The sequence below is a fragment of the Grammomys surdaster genome, unplaced genomic scaffold, assembly GCF_004785775.1.
Source record: "Grammomys surdaster isolate TR1022 unplaced genomic scaffold, NIH_TR_1.0 125430, whole genome shotgun sequence".
Lineage (NCBI taxonomy): Eukaryota > Metazoa > Chordata > Mammalia > Rodentia > Muridae > Grammomys > Grammomys surdaster.
In genome coordinates, this window is record NW_021620297.1 from 783,451 (window position 1) to 795,875 (window position 12,425).

The window sequence follows — 12,425 nt, forward strand, 5'->3', positions numbered from 1 at the left end:
ATCTTGCACATGAACTACATGCAGACTGTTAATCCTTCACAGACACTCTTACCTAAATCTGAGCAGCCCACATCTCAGCAGCCTGTACTGCTTTTACAGACAGTTGGAATGCAAAGCCTTTGACTTTGTCCTTAGTATTACTTACTGTGTTTCTTATCAAAAATGAAAGGTTGGACTAAGTCCAGAAAAGAAAAATATCAAAGAGTTATGAGTTATGGAGGTAGAAGGATGGGGTAGAAAAGGCATCATGACTTGAGGAAGAACTTGCCCCACTTCCAAATTTTATTTTAAATTTTAAATATTGTGATGGTTGGAGGAAGAGCTTTGTGGACATTGAGAGCTGGTTCAGATGAAAATAGATGAAGGGGGCAGTTTCCTGGCTTTGAGTGACAAGTACAATGTGAGGAGAGTCAAGACTGAAAGCATTGGCACTGGAAGATGGAAAGTTATAGTGAAGGGTGGAGGGATGACTCAGGAATCACTTGACTGCTTCTCCAGAGGCCCAGGCCCACTCCCAGCACCCATATGTTGGCTCACAATTGTCTTAACACCAGTACCTGGGAATCTGGCACCCTCTTCTGGCCTCCACAGGCATTGCATGCACATGGAACACAAACACACATGCAGACAGACACCTGTACACATAAAGAACAATTTCCTGGCACTTTAACAGGGCCGCGCCAAGAAAGCATAGAGCAGAGACTTCCAGGCCAGGCCTCAGGAGTTCTGAGTTGTGTGATTCATTCTGAGAGCTACAGATTTAAGAAGAATTAGAAACTAATGTGAATCCCAGGCTACAGAATTAAGACAAAAGGTATAGAGGAACAATTTGCAAGGTTTTTTTGTTTTTTTGTTTTTTCGAGACAGGGTTTCTCTGTGTAGCCCTGGCTGTCCTAGAACTCACTCTGTAGACCAGGCTGGCCTCGAACTCAGAAATCCGCCTGCCTCTGCCTCCCAAGTGCTGGGATTAAAGGCGTGTGCCACCACCGCCTGGCTAATTTGCAAGTTTCTGTGTGTCCATTCTGCATTGTGGCTACAGGCACATGACTTTCTTTTTTCCCTCGTCTTGAATGTGCGGCCTCATGCACATTAAATATGTGTTCTTTATCACTTAGCTGCCTCCTCGGGGGATGCTCTCTCCTCCTCCTCCTCCTCCTCCTCCTCCTCTTCTTCCTCTTCCTCCTCTTCCTCCTCCTCCTCCTCCTCCTCCTCCTCTTCCTCCTCTTCCTACTCCTCTTCCTCCTTCTTCTTCTTCCTCCTCTCTCTCTCTCTCCCTCTCTCTTTCTCTCTCTCTCTCTCTTCCTTTGAGAAAAGGAAAATACGCTCTTGCTAAGGCTGCCCTTGAGCTTACCGTAGCTCCTGTAGGTCTTGAACTTGAACAGGGACTGTAGGCCTGCACCGTCAGGCCTGCTGTGTCTAGGTGTCTGAGGTCTGACCCCATTCTGTTTCCTAGGCTGACTGGTTGGCCTGCATCTTTACAGTCTTTGTATATTGTTGAAAAGGAAGAAACCACAGTAAAATACACTGACCACAATACTAATAACAAAAAGTAAGAACGGTATTTTCAGAGGACTGACCTTAAACTGAGTCTCACTGAGTTCCTAACAGCTCCACAGAGTAGGAAGATTCTGAGTTCCCTTGATACAGTGGAGCTGAAGCTTAGTGCAATAGGGCACTTGGGAAGCTGAGGCAAGAGAATGTAGAGTTTGGGGCCAGCCTGAGCTACCTAATGAGACCCTGTCTCAAAGAAAAGAAACAATGTGGCATTTACAGCTTGCCTTTAACAGCATGTATGCTAAAATTGGGACAGTATAAAGAAAATTAACATGAGTTTTGTGCAGAGATGATACTCAGGTTTATGAAGTATTCCATAGTGGTTTTGTGTATCATGTTAAAATACCAGGCTGGGCTGGCAAGATAGCTCAATTGGTAAAGGCACTTGCTGGTGAGCCTCACATCCTAAGTTGGATTTTTGGGACCCACATGGTGTGTGGGGAGAATTGACTCTTACAAGTCATAAGTGTGCTATGAGATACAGACACTGACACACATAGACTACACATGCCCAGCCAATCTGGATCTGTTGATTAAGGCTTGAAATAGCAGCTAGTTAGTATACTGAGGCAAGAAAACCACCAACCACATCATTGCCTCTCTGGATTACAGAATGAGTTCAAGGCTAGCCTGGGCCACTTTTAGTGAGGCCCTATCTTAAAATACAAAGTAAAAAGAAGGCTGAGGGTTTAGCTCAGTAGTAGAGTGTTTCTTGAACACATTCAAGGCCTCAGGCTCAGTCCACAGTTCTAGGGGTGGAGAGGAAGACAGGACAAATACTGAGTATGTGGCTAGGAAAAACAAGTGATTGCAGCTGAACCATTGTTTTGCAGCCTCACTGTGGGAGCTTGACTGAGTACAGTGTAGTGAGCCCCAAGGAGGGCAGGAGAGTCTGTCCACTTGTGCTGAATCCGTATCTGATGATGGGGCATTGGGGATGCGTGGCATATAAATGAAGTGGGTGCAGTGCTGTGAGTTCTTGGATTTGGGTCTGGGTGCAGTGCAAGCTGCCATAGTAACCTTCTGGTCAGAAACTTGAGTGTGGTTTGGAAAGATAAAGCCACCTGTATGGACAGGACAGATTGGAGGTGGTCACTTGGAGGCAGAGAAACCAGTTTATAAAACTGCAGCAACCATTTATAGCGTTTTTTTTATTGCAGGCCATAATCTATTATTTTTAGCTTTTACTCATTCATTCATTCATTCATTCATTCGCTCATTTGAAAGATGGTTGTAAGCCACAGCAGTATAGCAGTCAGAAGATAATTTATAGGGAGCTGGTTCTTTGCAGACTGTACCTCCCAGAAATCAAATTCAGCTTGTCGGACTCAGGAACAAGTGCCTTTCTTTACCCAATGGGCCATCTGGCCAGCCCCACTTTACTTTTCTTATTAGCTCATTGAGTCTCAAGCCAACACTGTGAATCAGGTTCTATTTTCTCTCAGATTTTACAGGTAAAGTATTTTGGGAGAAGGTTTAAGACCACCCTGGGCTACATAGCAAGAGTCTGCCTCCAAAAGCAAACAAAGAAATCAGTGTTCAGTGAGATTTAAGGTGACTTACCTAAAGTCTAACTGGTGAAGAATCTATCTCATCTTATGCCAGAGAGCAAACGTACCTCGTATTCCAGCACCTTCTCCATTTAGGCAAGAGGCTGCTTGACGGGGAAAGGTAGGAGACGGGTGGATACAGCAAAGAAACAGGCCTTCTTGTCGTAAGAGAACTTCCACATAGCTGACTGGATTGGAGGTCACTGCAGGGTTTTGAGGACAAGAGGAATGACTTGAGAAGTGGGGACATGTGCTTGGTCTTGGCTCTCTGAGGGACATGATCAAGGGGAATAAGTGGGAAAAGGAGAGAAGACTGGAGAGGAGGGAGAGACCGTGGGCTTTGGGGTTTTGATGGCGTCCACTCATGCTCTCTTATTCCCACTGTAGCCATCGTCAGCCAGTGGCAACAGGAGTCCAAAGAGAAGGTGGTGTCCCTCCTGCTGTCCCATCTGCCCCTGCTCCAGCCAGGCAACACGGAGGCCAAGTCTGAGTACATGAGACTGCTGCAGAAAGTGCTGGCCTACTCCATCGAGAGCAATGCCTTCATTGAAGAGAGCCGCCAGCTCCTCTCCTACGCCCTCATCCACCCAGCCACCACGCTGGAGGACCGCAATGCGCTAGCCCTCTGGCTGAGCCACCTGGAAGAGCGGCTAGCTAGTGGTTTCCGCACCCGGCCAGAGCCCTCCTACCATTCACGCCAGGGCTCAGATGAGTGGGGTGGACCTGCAGAGCTGGCCCCTGGAGAGGCAGGGCCAGGCTGGCAGGACAAGCCACCCCGGGAAAACGGACACGTACCCTTCCATCCATCCAGCTCTGTGCCGCCGGCCATCAACAGTATTGGGAGCAATGCAAACACAGGTGAGGGCGTCTTCCTCGGTGGCCATGTCTATCTGACAGTAAACTGGGCTGTCTTCTCTTGCTCTGTGCCCTTGCCAATCCCATCACACCTCTTGGCCTCAGCTTTATGTGAGAGACAGTGCAGGAATTGTGAACTGACCTTCTTAGAGGTAAATCTGACCTGTAGGTGTGTCTTAGGAACTCACATTTGAGTTAGTTAGTTAGTTAGTTAGTTAGTTAGTTAGTTTAATTTTTTTTTTTTTTTTTCAGGACAGGGTTTTGTATAGCCTTGGCTCTCCTGGAACTCACTCTGTAGATTGGGCTGGCCTCAAACTGAGATCCACCTGCCTCAACCTCCTGAGTGCTGGAATTTAAGCTGTCCACCACTATGCCCAGCTTCTTTTTGAATTTTTATTTTATGTATATGAGGTTTTTTTTCTTCTAGGTATGTCAGTGTACCATTTGTTTTATTGTTGCCCTTGGAGGCCAGAAGAGGGTATCAGAACCCCTTGAACTGGAGTTAGTGATATGGACAGTTGTGAGTGGCCGTGTGGCTGCTGGGAGTTGAACACAGGTCCTCTGAGTTCAGAGTAGCCAGTGCTCTTAACCCTGAGCCATCTCTTCTGCTCTTGATTTGTTTCCAAATAAATTTAGTATACAGAGTTTTAAAAATTGAATTTCTAGCTTTTCTTGACAAGTCTAGGCTGGAGCTTCACAGCCTGTATTCCTCATGGCAGCCTGAGAGAAAGCTGAGTCCACGCCTATACATGAGGCCCCGTGACCCCCTCGGCATTTTTTTTTAATGTGTGGGATATTTTGCAAGCTTGTCTGCACCACTTGCATGCATTGCCCACAGGGGCCAGAAGGTGGTGTTGAGTCTTCTGGAACAATAGTGGCGGATAGGCCAGGTGTGGGGGTGCACACTCTTGGGAGGTAGAAGCAGCCAGATCTCTGCATTTGAGGTCAGCCTGGTCTACAGAGCAGGTTCCAGGACAGCCAGGGCTTCACAGAGAAACCCTGACTTGAAAAAGAAGTGGGGGCCGGGAGGCAGGGGCAGGACAGGGGGATGGTAGATGGTTGTGAACTACCATGTGAGTTCTGGGAACTGAACCCCAATTGTCTGCAAGAGCAGCAAGGACTCTTAACCACTGAAGTATCTCTCCAACACTCTCTGTCAACATTTCTGATACATGGCTGGCTGCTAAGGACCCCTGACAGGGATGGATACCATACCTGAGTTCTCTTTAGCTTACTCAGAATTTTTGTCTCTGGTCTTAGGTTCCAACATGAGAAGTATGTCAGTAAATTTGATGCCACAGAGCATCAGCTGTTAATAGCTGAGGTTAGTGTCCCGTGCTCGCCACAGCACTAGTACAGATACAGTCTCAGTTAAGCCTCCTCGGCCAGCAGACCCATTTCAGAGATGAGAATGTAGAACTCAGGAACTGAAACCACATAGTTGAGGTCTCACATAGAACAAATAGTGGTACTGGCAAGGTTCAGGCCTGAGCAGTCTGGGCCTGAGTCACTAGTCACTGACTAGTGCTGCCCTGACCAGCTAAGCCCAGAGGCTGGGTAAAATAGGAGTTGATATTAAGGTGCCTTTTTGAATTGTTAGCTGAGATGAGCAGTGTTAGACACTGTGGCTTTTCTAAGACAGGAAGTAGCATGACCTGATTGAAGGTGAATGCTCGAAATTTAGCCTTAGGTGGTCAGCGTCTTTCAGCAGGCTACGGTTAAAGTAGGCCAGGGGGGACAGGGCATTTCCAGGGAACTCTAGCAACCCTAATTAATTTGGGTCTGTTTTCTGGTTTTGGAGTACTAACTTCCTACACCAGGTTTGGGGGCTGTATTAATAATGTTTGTTATGACTGGGAAATATTGAGCACTTTGCTAGGAGCTCGTCTGAGGACTTGAACTGTGAACTCTAAAACTCAGCTTCCTCTTAGAAGTCATCTGCCCAAGATGATGTCAGATTTCAATGCAAGTAGTATTACACCTATACTGCACTGCTTCTGCCTAAGAATGTCACCGTGCAGTGACTCCCCCACACCCTGCCTCAGAACTCTAGTAGGCTTTTGGTTTTGCTTTTCCTTTTGGCAACACTGGGGGTAGAACTCAGAATCTTGACTCTACTAGACAAGGCTGTACCACTGATCAGCACCCCTAGCTCTCAAGTGGCTTTGAAGGACCAAAGCTTTCACAGTGTCAGATAGGATTCTGGAGCAAAAGAGAGAAAAGAAAGGACCATGCCATGTAGAGGGCACAGCATGATTGAAAGGCATGGTGTCCAGTAGAGGGTCAGTGTGGAGCAGGTCTGTAGATCCTGCGAGTGATCATGTTAGTGCATGCCAGGCTAACCTGCCCCCAGTGAGGACTGCATATGGACAGAGACAGGCTCCTATCCGAGAGCACTGAGTTTAAAGGTAGTCAAGTAAGGATTTGAACTCACATCTTAGGGGCACAGTTTAGGGCTTTGAAGGATAAAATGAAACATTTGGACATCAGACAGTTGCAGGAAGCAGGAAACAATTAAAATATTTTTGAGTGGGAAGCAAAGATTGGCCTGGGAGGGCAGGCAGGGTGAGTTTGGTGGACTGCCAAGGATAGACAGGATTGCTTGGGGAGTACAAGGCCATGGATCTGCAGCAGACATTCCTGTTTTTATAATCCTCGGGCAGTGGCCAGCCTCCACCCCAGCACAGGCCAAGAAGGGTTCCTCAGGAACTGCATGGTCATTCTAGTCGGGGTCATTTCCTGCCCTCTCAGCCTCACCAGCCCACTTGTTGGCTAAGAAGAGAGGACAGAGGTGGCCAAGCACACCCAGATAGGCACAAAGGCCTGTATTGATGGTTTTCCAGCCTTAGGGCCCACAGTGCCATCTTCTTCCAAGAGGCCCCAAATGGGGCAGAAGCCAGAGTCCGCAGTGTCCAGACACTTGGAAGGAGCCTTAAGTAGAGGGCTCAACAGGAACCTGGGTACTAGCCGAGCCCGACACTGGCTGTGTGCATGTGCAGTGGGCTAGTCAGTGTCCTCTCTCTCGGGTAACTTTCTGGCTAGGAGCATTAATACCATCACAGATAGTAATGGAAGGTGCTTTGGGGCTTGTACCAGGGTGGCCTCCTGGGTAGGATATCAGTGGGCACTGACAGAGACCTCAGCCTCACCATCAGAACAAGGCCTGTACTCTTTCTCTGGCTCCTCTCTCCTCTGTGTGGGAACTGGGGCAAAGGAGTTCAGCTTCCTGGGCCTTGTCCTCACCTAACCAGGCTTTTTGGCTTTCTCTTTTTCTCTAGGCTGCCACGGGAACTTCTGGATTCCCTGTGCTGAGCTCACAGGCTCTTAGCGCTCATTTGTTCTTTCTGAAACTGAGTTGGGAGGCTTCTGTGTGATGTATACTACCCTGAGCCTGGGGTGCAAAAATGATGAGGGCATGTTTCTGTTCTTCATAAACCCACAGACCAGTACAGGAGTCTGGCTAGCACAGAGAGGAACAAGTGCTTGGCTTTCAGAGGCCAAAAGGAGGGGCTTGAGCAAGAGGCAGAGGCAGAAGCAGCCACTGGGAAGGAATGCTGAAGCAGTGGAAGGACAGGGAAGAGGCAGCGCCAAGGTCTAGGTGTTTACTGCCTTACCTAGAGAGCCAACTTGGAGCCCTTTGCTTACCTCAGAAATGGAGTGGACAGATTGTGAAATGGGGAAAGGGTACTGACTTCACCCTGAGTTACAGCCCTCTTAGGTGGTCAGTTCGAATTCAGTCCAAGAAAAAATGGAGTTATGAGGTCTAGTCACCAACGTGAAAGAAGCAGTTTATTAGCTAGGAATGATGGTGTATACCTAGCCCAACACTTGGAAGACTGAAGCAGAAGATCATGAGTTTGAGGTCAACCTGGGCTATATAGTGAGTGCCGGGCCACCACAGCAACACTCTTGTCTCAAGCTCCCTCTTTCCCTGAAAGTAGCAAGGGACTCAGTGTACTTCCTTGGCTTATTTGTAAGTACTAAGGAAGTAACATCCTGAGCCATCCCCTGTGGTTGCTGAGGATGTGATAATGCAGTATGTAGGTCTCTGCTTCTTCCCAGCAGAGCACAGGGCTTAGTTAACTAAGCACGAGAGTCTGGCCTGTGGTTGCTGTCAATAGAAAGATGGGAGAGCAATTGGAATGGAGGATTCGAGGGCATTGACAGGATGGAAGACTTAATGTAGGCCTTAGGAGGTAACAGTTAACTGAGGCTTGAGACTGCCCACTGCTAAGATTGGTGAGTTGAGAATGTGGGCCTGGTGTCAGTAGTAGAGTATTTGTCTAGTATATAGGAGATCCGGGGTCCTTTCTGTCTTCAGTAACATAGGAAGGGGATGGGAAGTTAAGAAATAGAGTATATGGGCTGGAGAGACGGCTCAGCAGTTAAGAGCACTGACTGCTCTTCCAGAGGTCCTGAGTTCAGTTTCTAGCAACCACATGGTGGCTCACAACCATCTGTAATGGGATCCAGTGCCCTCTTGTGGTGTATCTGAAGACAGCTACAGTGTACTCACATACATATAATAGATATTTTTTAAAAAGAAAGCAAGAAGCCGGGCGGTGGTGGCGCACGCCTTTAATCCCAGCACTCGGGAGGCAGAGGCAGGCGGATTTCTGAGTTCGAGGCCAGCCTGGTCTACAGAGTGAGTTCCAGGACAGCCCGGGCTATACAGAGAAACCCTGTCTCGAAAAACCAAAAAAAAAAAAAAAGAAAGCAAGAAAGAAATACAGTGTATATAGTGTAGTGATATGTAAAGTTGAAGGCTTTGTGTCTGGCTTTGAGTGAAATGTTTCAGCAGGCCTTTACTATGTTTGGGTTAATGAGTAGAGGCTGAGAAATTATTTTGAGACTAAACCTTGAAGAGATGTCTTCTTGGAAGTCTGCACTTAGTACCACATGAGAGCTTGTAGCTGCACACACCTTGGTCCTAAGACACTCCTGCCAAACGTAAGATTGTGTGGTTTGTCTGCTCTCCTGAGTAGCAAGGGCAAGATAACTTTGGTAGTTGGAACCTTTCCCAGGCCCAGTCAGTTCTGCGTAATGATTGAGTAGAAGTTACTGGAGTGAGCTAGTCAGGGTGTCAGTCTTTTTCCAAGAAGGCTAAATGCCTCTGTTCCGTTAGAAAATGAAGGGTTAGCATCTTGGTGGACTACTCTACTGTGGCACCTATGACCAACATCAGCCATTAATAGAGCAGGTCCCAAAGTCCTTTGGTGTAAACTTGAGTGAACCAGGAGCAAGCATTTGGTGTTCAGAGCCAGGGTGGTTGTATGTATCTTTAATCTCAGCACTTAAAAGACAGAAGCACACTGAGCGGCAGTGACGCACGCCTTTAATCCCAGCACTTGGGAGGCAGAGGCAGGCGGATTTCTGAGTTCGAGGCCATCCTGGTCTACAGAGTGAGTTCCAGGACAGCCAGGGGTACACAGAGAAACCCTGTCTCGAAAAACAAAAACAAAAGACAGAAGCACAAGAATATTTTGAGAGGCTCTGTCTCAAAAGAGGAGTGAGGTGGCTCCAGTGAAATGAGGAGAAGAGCAGTCTTGAGCCGAGGACAGGGCCGTAGGAGATGAGAGATCGGAGTTAACTAGGGACTGGGGCTTTCAGGTTTGTGAGCTTGGATTTTTGTCAAGTGTGAAGGAAGCCTCCAGGATCTAAAAAGAGGCCAAATTTGCACATTTGAACATTGTTGTCTAGTTGAGTGTGGTGGCATATGCCTGTAATTACAGCACACAGGAAGATCACTGAATTTGAGATCAACCTGGCTAAAAAGTGAGAACCAATCTCAAAAAGCCCAACCTCTAAAAACAATCAACATGGCTGCTGTAAGCGGCAAGAATGAGGGAAAGAATCTAGTTAGGCATGAAAATAATTCCAGCCACAGCTGCTGGGGCTTGGGTGAGCGTGAGTAAAGGAGTGAGGCAAGTTCATAGCCCCCTGGCATCGTGCTGGGAAGTCAAGTGTTCGGGTGGGAGGTTGAACAATATCTGTAGACAGTTCCCCTTGAAGTGAGTCCCTTGGCTCCTTACTCGTCGAGGGTTACAGGACTGATGAGTCCATGGTCTTTTTCTATGCTCAGATCCCCCAGCCTGACCGCTTGCTTTTCCCCTCCGGCCAGGTCTCCCCTGCCAGACCCACCCCAGCCCACTGAAGCGCTCCATGTCACTCATCCCTGCGAGCCCCCAGGCCCCTGGTGAGTGGCCGAGTCCAGAGGAGCTTGGGGCCCGGGCCGCTTTCACCACACCCGACCACGCACCCCTCTCGCCACAGAGCAGTGTGGCCTCCTCTGGCAGTGAGCAGACGGAGGAGCAGGGCTCCAGCCGGAACACTTTCCAGGAGGATGGCAGCGGGATGAAAGGTGCATCCAGAGGACGGTGCCAGAAACCCTTCCCGGGGCTTGGACTGGGCTGGAAGGGCAGAAAATTGCCTGTAGCTGGTATCTCAGGGAGGGGGCGGGTGTGAAGGGAATAGATAACCCTCACAGCCAGCCAGGGCTCAGGTAATTGATAGATGAGATAAATCATGGAGCCCAGCCTGGCAGCCCAGTAGGTCAGCTATCCCGCTAGCTATCCCGCTAGCTATCCCGCTAGTGAACAGTGTCTAAAAAGGCAGCTCTGGCTTCAACCCACTGTCGTTTCTAAGGCCACTGGTGGCCTATGCCTGACTTCTGCCCACAACCCTCTCTGGTCACCAGTATCCATCTCCTGACTTACCCTCCCTCCTTGTCCACAGATGTGCCCTCGTGGCTCAAGAGCCTCCGCTTGCACAAATACGCTGCCCTGTTCTCACAGATGAGCTACGAAGAGATGATGACGCTAACTGAGCAGCACCTAGAGTCGCAGGTAGACCGGAGGGACCGCCGACCACTGGGGACGGGGAGGCCCAGCGCAGTGGGGTACTGTGCCTATCATCAAGGCTCTTTGGTTCCTGATGTTTGTTGGGTTAGCCTTATGTACCTTACCTATTTTTAGCTTCCTTTCTCCTTCTATCCTCATCACAGAATGTCACCAAAGGTGCCCGGCACAAGATAGCCCTGAGCATCCAGAAGCTGCGTGAGAGACAGAGCGTCCTCAAGTCCCTAGAGAAGGTGAGGACCTGGTATCCTCATCTTCAAGGCCCAGTGGTATGGGCAAGTAGAAGGCTTTGGGTCAGTCTTGTTGGGAGCTGCAGTCTGCCCTCTGCTGGCTCCAGCCATGGGCGGCTGGATTCTAGAGGCCTGGAGCAGGTTGTCATCAAAGGGCTCACTTGCTGGTGCCGGAAAGGCTCCCTCCCACCCTTCTCCCTGTCTTCCCTCCCTGTCCTGCTTTGTGATTGCAGAGTGTGTCCATCTTTTACCGGTAGACCTGAGTGGGTGAATTTATGGATGAGTTGCAGGTGTGTAAGGGATCTTTTCATTGACTTTCTTCTCCACGCAATCCTGATTCTGCTTCCATTTTTCTTCTCTCTTTTCCTTGCTTCCTCCTTCTGGTTTTTCCTTCTCAACTGTCTTAGTCCGATACTCTACTTCTTCTTTGGCGAGAAAGAGGCGTCTGGCTGGCTGATGGGCCGGAGCTGCCCTTGTCTGACCTCTGTGCTAGAACCTTACAGTGTGCTAGAAGCCCACGTAGGCTTCTCTGAGTCTCAACACCTCGGGGTCTGGGTCCAGAGCTGACCCGGGGTCTGCGTCCTCCCTTGTAGGATGTGCTGGAAGGTGGCAATCTGCGGAACGCGCTGCAGGAGCTGCAGCAGATCATCATCACGCCCATCAAGGCCTACAGTGTCCTTCAGGCCACTCCTGCTGCCAAGGATGGGGGCCGAGGGGAGCCGCTGCTGCCCGGTGCTGAGCCTCCCCTCACCCACCCTGGATCAGACAAGGGCACTGAGGCCAAGGACCCTCCGGCTGCAGAGAACTATCCTCCTCCACCAGCTCCAGCCCCCTCTGATAGCAGTGAGCCAGCCCCAGCTCCCGTCGCCGACGGAGACATCCCCAGCCAGTTTACACGGGTGATGGGCAAAGGTGAGAGCACTGTCTGCCCTGAATCCTGAGGCAGGGCACCAGGTGAATCCAGGTACCAGGGGTCAAGTCCCAGTTAGAGAAGGGGAGCAGTGCTTCTCATTAAAGACCCTAGAGGGGAACCTGGCGAGTAGATGAGCCGTAGTGTGAATAGGTCTCTCCAGCAGGCCTGTCTGGGCTGATGGTACTAGCCACTACCCTCTAAGGAAGGGACTGGGATTCATCCAGCCCGTGTTTCTTGTCCCTCTACCTACCAGCTGGTACTGGGAAGGCTGCTTTGGCAGAGGGTATGTTGGGACTAAGCTCTGCCCTTTCCCATGTCCCTCAGTATGCACCCAACTGCTGGTGTCCCGACCAGACGAGGAGAACATCACCAGTTACCTCCAGCTCATCGAAAAGTGCCTGACTCATGAGGTAGGGTTCCCAAGAAGGAAAGGGGCTGTTCCACACCCCTCAGAGTTGACAGTGCA

At 49.5% G+C, this 12,425-nt stretch overlaps 1 protein-coding gene across 1 annotated transcript in view; it reads left to right on the top strand.

Annotated features, from left to right (window-relative positions):
• Positions 1-12,425, top strand: part of Samd4b (sterile alpha motif domain containing 4B) — a 43,565-nt gene that overhangs the window by 24,543 nt on the left and 6,597 nt on the right. Inside the window, exons 3-8 of the mRNA XM_028786222.1 lie at positions 3,492-3,962; positions 10,081-10,320; positions 10,695-10,804; positions 10,963-11,049; positions 11,640-11,958; positions 12,284-12,369. Coding sequence (XP_028642055.1) covers positions 3,492-3,962; positions 10,081-10,320; positions 10,695-10,804; positions 10,963-11,049; positions 11,640-11,958; positions 12,284-12,369 — 1,313 coding nt within the window. The remainder of the gene's footprint in view (positions 1-3,491; positions 3,963-10,080; positions 10,321-10,694; positions 10,805-10,962; positions 11,050-11,639; positions 11,959-12,283; positions 12,370-12,425) is intronic.